A 4,903-nucleotide genomic window follows, 5' to 3' on the forward strand; every position below is an offset into this window, starting at 1 on the left:
CCCCTACCACCCCCACCCCACCCAAAAAAAATAAGTTTATTTTTAAAAAGTATTTTCAATTTCAAAAATTATTTTCTACTCTCTAGTAAAAATAAAAAGATATTTTCTCAAAAACATTTTTCATTCATAAATCAAACACTAAAAAATCTTTTCCGGAAAATCTTTTCTACTCAACAACCAAACATGAGAAAATAAGTCAAAAATCTACTTGTTTTCCAAGAAAACATTTTCCTTCATACCAAACACACCCGTGATCTATAGAGAAAGTAGAATATACGTGAATCCTATAGGAAACAAACTCAATAACTAGACCAATGCAAATTAAACTTAACCAACAAATAGATACATATTTTACTAACTCGTAATTGGAATTACAAAGGAATTTAAAAATCATAAGGGAAATTGAAGAACGCAAATAGAAAAAAGAGATGAGAACTAGAACTTAGAGAAAAGGAATAAGGAAATATTGATACTTCATAACAATTTGCATAATCGTTCTTTCTAACTCCTACTTTTTTTTTAACAAGTGGTAATTAGATTTGAATCCCAAATAAAAACTCTTTAATATTTTACTCAGCCCAATAGTTAAAATTGAATCCGTCTCATTCAGCATTTTTAACTCATAAGTCCACATATAGTTAGTTTGATTCACAACATCTTATACCTACAGAAGCTCTTTCCGAAAAACTCTCAACGCGACTCAAGTAACACTATCAAAACAAAACTCAATATTCTTTTGTTTTTGGATTTGCTTCTTTTTGAGATACATTAATTTAAGCCTTTAAATTGACAAAGGAGAAAATTAAATAGATGCCTAATATACAACGCAAAAAATTGAATTATAATAATTCTATAATAAGAAACCCAAACTTTATCAAATAGATATAATAAATATATCTACACTTTTACATGTAGACTCGTATACATACAAATTAAAATTCAGTAATAAAATATAAAACACACACACATATATATAGATATATACTAACAAGACTTTATTTTTTGGGTATATATATTACGGTTGATTTTTTCAAATGATCACTCAACTATAATAGTTACTATCTCATAATTTCAATTTTCTTCAACAAAAGAAAGATGACTTTCTGAGTTAATAAACAATTAGTTGAATGACTATCACACAAAATCAACTCATATATACTATCTATATATAGTAATAATAATATTAGAAAAGAAAAATTCGATACACAAAAAATCTGACATTGACACAGAGTTCGAGAACGGACTGCACCCCAAGGCGGGGGGTGATTTATAGGCGACGACCACCGGTACCACCTTCCCTATTGCAATTGAAGTAAACGGCAGCAACAGGCAAATCTAGATTGTGAAACCTTGCAAAGTCTCTTGTGTTGAAATTTTGACGAGAATCGATTATGTCCGGCGCATTAATGGCCTCGCGGCCCAATTGCTGGAACAACACGAAAATATAACGATGGATTCCCATCGAGGGTCGTGGGCTCTCGTAGTGTACAACTTCATTGCCTGTATATAACGAGGGTTTGATTTTAGTAGCAAATACATTTAATACGCGTAATTTCTTTATTTCAATCATGAAATATAAAATTTGGACTAATTTAGAAAACATTAGACGGGTAATTTATTTTATATGCATACTCTTTTGTTTGATTTTATGTTTCTAGTCTCTTTTTTTTAGTAGTTATAATTGGGCCTATAGTACTAACAATGTATGGGAGTACTACCATTAAGGTGAAAAGACAGAGATTTCGATGAAATGCTATGGATTAATCTAGGATAAGGATAGACTCGCTTATGTTAATAAGAGAGAAGCAGTGATTCAAATCTACAGTGTGAGCAATAGTGAATTTTGGTGGTGATGGGGTGGGGGCAGGGTTTGGGAGTTGGAATGGTTTTTGATTATGATAAAAGTTGTATTTTATTATTATTACTATTATATATAAGAGGCTATGGAAGCAGTTGTTCGTCGACATGCTTGCTTCCCTAGCCAAGGGTAATATTGTCGATTTTTAATACTTTTCTAATGTTAATGCTTAAATAATTTTGTACTTAGCAATTTTGTAATTGTACTTTTTAAATTTGGAACGTAAAAGCCCTTCTGCATTTTGCTTCTCAACCACAAAAATTGCCTAATTTCCATGCATGTGGGCCATTCTTTTCTCCACTTTCCCTCTATATATTAATGCATACATATTATATAGGTCCCACTTCATATTTTGAATAACAACTTTATTTCCTTCTCTTTATTTCTACCTCATAACTTCTTTCATTTTATTTTTTATGGAAAAATCATTTCTTAAAATGTTAATTACTTTATTTGTTTATCAAATATTGAAAAATTATGTATTTCTTTAAGTTTGTTATATATCTGAAAATTATATAAATATAAATAACACTATAAATCACAATAATTAACAACTTAAATATTGACTCTCGAAATTCAATTGGTACCAATTTATAAATCACAAAATTGACAATTTAAAATATAAAAAATCACTTGATTCTAAAAAAATCTATCAGTGCTACATAAATTGGGACAGGAGAAGTAACATATATGATATGAAAATTACGCTAAAAAGATTCTATAAAGTACAATATTTAATAATTTAGTATATTTAAAAGACATAAAAAATGGTTAATTTTTGAAATTCTATATATGCCACGTAAATTAAAACAAAGAGAGTAATATATATTATTTTTAAAATTATATAAAAATTACTAACAACTTAAAATCTTTTTAAAATCATATAAAAATTTGGCTAACTTTTCAAGTTCTATGATACTCCCTCCATCCCATGTTAATTGACTATTATTCTAAAAATAGTTGTCTCATATTAGTTGATCACCTTACTAAATCAACAGAACATTATTTAAAAAATTTCTATATTACCCTTGTCATTAATTCCTTTTGAAAGTGTCACATTTGTTTGTAAAATTCTCACACAGTTTTTTAAGGGTTAAATTAGTAAAGTTATTTTCTTACTTATAATTTCTTCAGTACCGTGCAAAATGAAAAGTAATCAATTAATATGGAGTGAACGGAGTACCACATAATTTTTTTTTAAAAATAACATATATTGAATTCCGTGCTGACACTGAGTCATGTATCTAGTATATTACTAAGTGTCTTACATTGAAAATGTAGTGACATGGATACAACATAGCGTAAATATAATATATATTTAAATTTCTTGCTCTGTCACTACCTAATTGTGAGCCGTTAGGTAATAATGTAAGAACACTTACCAAAGGTTTCCCCTGTGGTTGCTGGGATATCTGTGACCAGCCTATCAAAAAAATAATATATTAAACATTATTATATATATAAAAAAAGGTTTGGAGGGGTGGGGGTGGGGATTGTCAAATATTTTTTGTTAAATATAAATTATGTGTCATCGATCCTAATTCTTTTTTATGTTTGCATCCGATATTTGGTACTTATTTAAAATTTGATTAATTTGTGTATCAGAAAGTATCATTTTTATAAAATAACACTTTCCTTAGTTCTTATATAAGCTTACACACATTTTGTCCTCTCTATCGACGATTGATTTGAGAGAAATAAGAAGTGTATGATAGTTGTTTCATTAACGTCGTCCTATGGAGGAAGAACTATATATAAGGAACAAAATGAATATTTATAAGCTAAACGACTTACCAGTGCAAATATTCCCTCAGGTTTGGATTGCTAGGGTTTGGAGCATCAGGATCCACCATAATCTTTCAAAAAGATAGGAACGTTTTAAATATCTTGAAATCCAAAATTAGGAAAATAAAAAATGAAATAACCTAGACACCATTAAATATAAACATTGTTTAATTAGACCTATAGTACTTTAAAAGTATAGTATATCTTCAAGCTTGCAATATTAAACATACATGTTATAACATTTTTTATTATTATAAATAGTATTTTATGAGTTCTCAAATTCAAATAAAAACTATAAAACAAGTACTTAGCTTGTGAATTAAAATTAGAACTTGCATAAATTCACATAATTAGAAGCCTTTGCACATATTGTGCTTTTGATCTTCTATTCATAATTAATTGACAAAAGGTCAACAATTACGCGAATTGCTTAAACAATTCTAATCAGCTAGAGATATTAAAATGTATTATATAGAAAAATATATATATCATATAAAATAAAATTATGAGTTTACCAGAGTGTAAAAAGTGCGAAGATCATCTCCACCAATGTCAATCCTAGGTTGATTGACAACTTGTGAAGGCCTCAAGGCACATCCATTGTAGACCACCCTATTGTTGTAAACCACACCAAAGTCTACACACCTTGTGAATGGATCAACAACATCTCCAACAACTCTAGAAACTATTAGAGGATCTCTTGGCATATTTTTTTTCTCAATTATAATAAATTCAATTTTGTTTATTACATGAGATGGATGATATTTTATGAGTAGAGAAGCTAGCTAGCTCTTGTTATTTATACTCATCATGAGTAGAGAGCTTTCATATGCTCTTGAGGACACATTTGGTCATAAAAAAAAATATTTATTTGTTTTTGGAATAATTTTTTAATTTATTTGAGAATCAGTGGTTGATTGGTCGTGAAAATTTCAAATTTCACTTGTAAGTTGGATTCCGAATTTATAACATGTTTCCCAACTCTATATTTATAATTCCAAATAAAATGTCTTTCTCTCCTTCGGAAAAAGTGTAATCAAACAAAACGTCATCTTCAACTCAAACAATAATAACAACAATATGTATAGGGCCCGTTTGGCCATGCGATATGGTATCATGAGATGAAATTGACGTTTTGTTTGGACATGCGATATGGAATTTTTGTGTTGTATATTTTCTCATAAACATAAAAATCTCATAAGTTGTAAAACTATTAAAATAGCCCCAATTGTTTATTCAATCTTATCAAATAAACAAAAA

General features: G+C 28.6%; 2 protein-coding genes across 3 annotated transcripts in view; one reads left to right on the forward strand and one right to left on the reverse strand.

Moving 5' to 3' along the window:
* The window catches only part of LOC102578626 (E3 ubiquitin-protein ligase RGLG2), a 41,227-nt gene that overhangs the window by 33,990 nt on the left and 2,334 nt on the right, over positions 1–4,903 (forward strand). The gene's annotated exons all lie outside the window — the stretch shown is intronic.
* LOC102606292 (protein FLOWERING LOCUS T-like) lies at positions 1,126–4,477 on the reverse strand. Its single transcript, XM_006365395.2, has 4 exons — positions 4,159–4,477; positions 3,653–3,714; positions 3,241–3,281; positions 1,126–1,500 (listed from the first exon to the last, which is right to left on the reverse strand). Exons 1-4 carry the CDS (start codon positions 4,348–4,350, stop codon positions 1,268–1,270), a joined length of 528 nt encoding a protein of 175 aa, XP_006365457.1. The 5' UTR covers positions 4,351–4,477; the 3' UTR covers positions 1,126–1,267.

The sequence above is a fragment of the Solanum tuberosum genome, unplaced genomic scaffold, assembly GCF_000226075.1.
Source record: "Solanum tuberosum cultivar DM 1-3 516 R44 unplaced genomic scaffold, SolTub_3.0 scf00512, whole genome shotgun sequence".
Classification (NCBI taxonomy): Eukaryota; Viridiplantae; Streptophyta; class Magnoliopsida; order Solanales; family Solanaceae; genus Solanum; species Solanum tuberosum.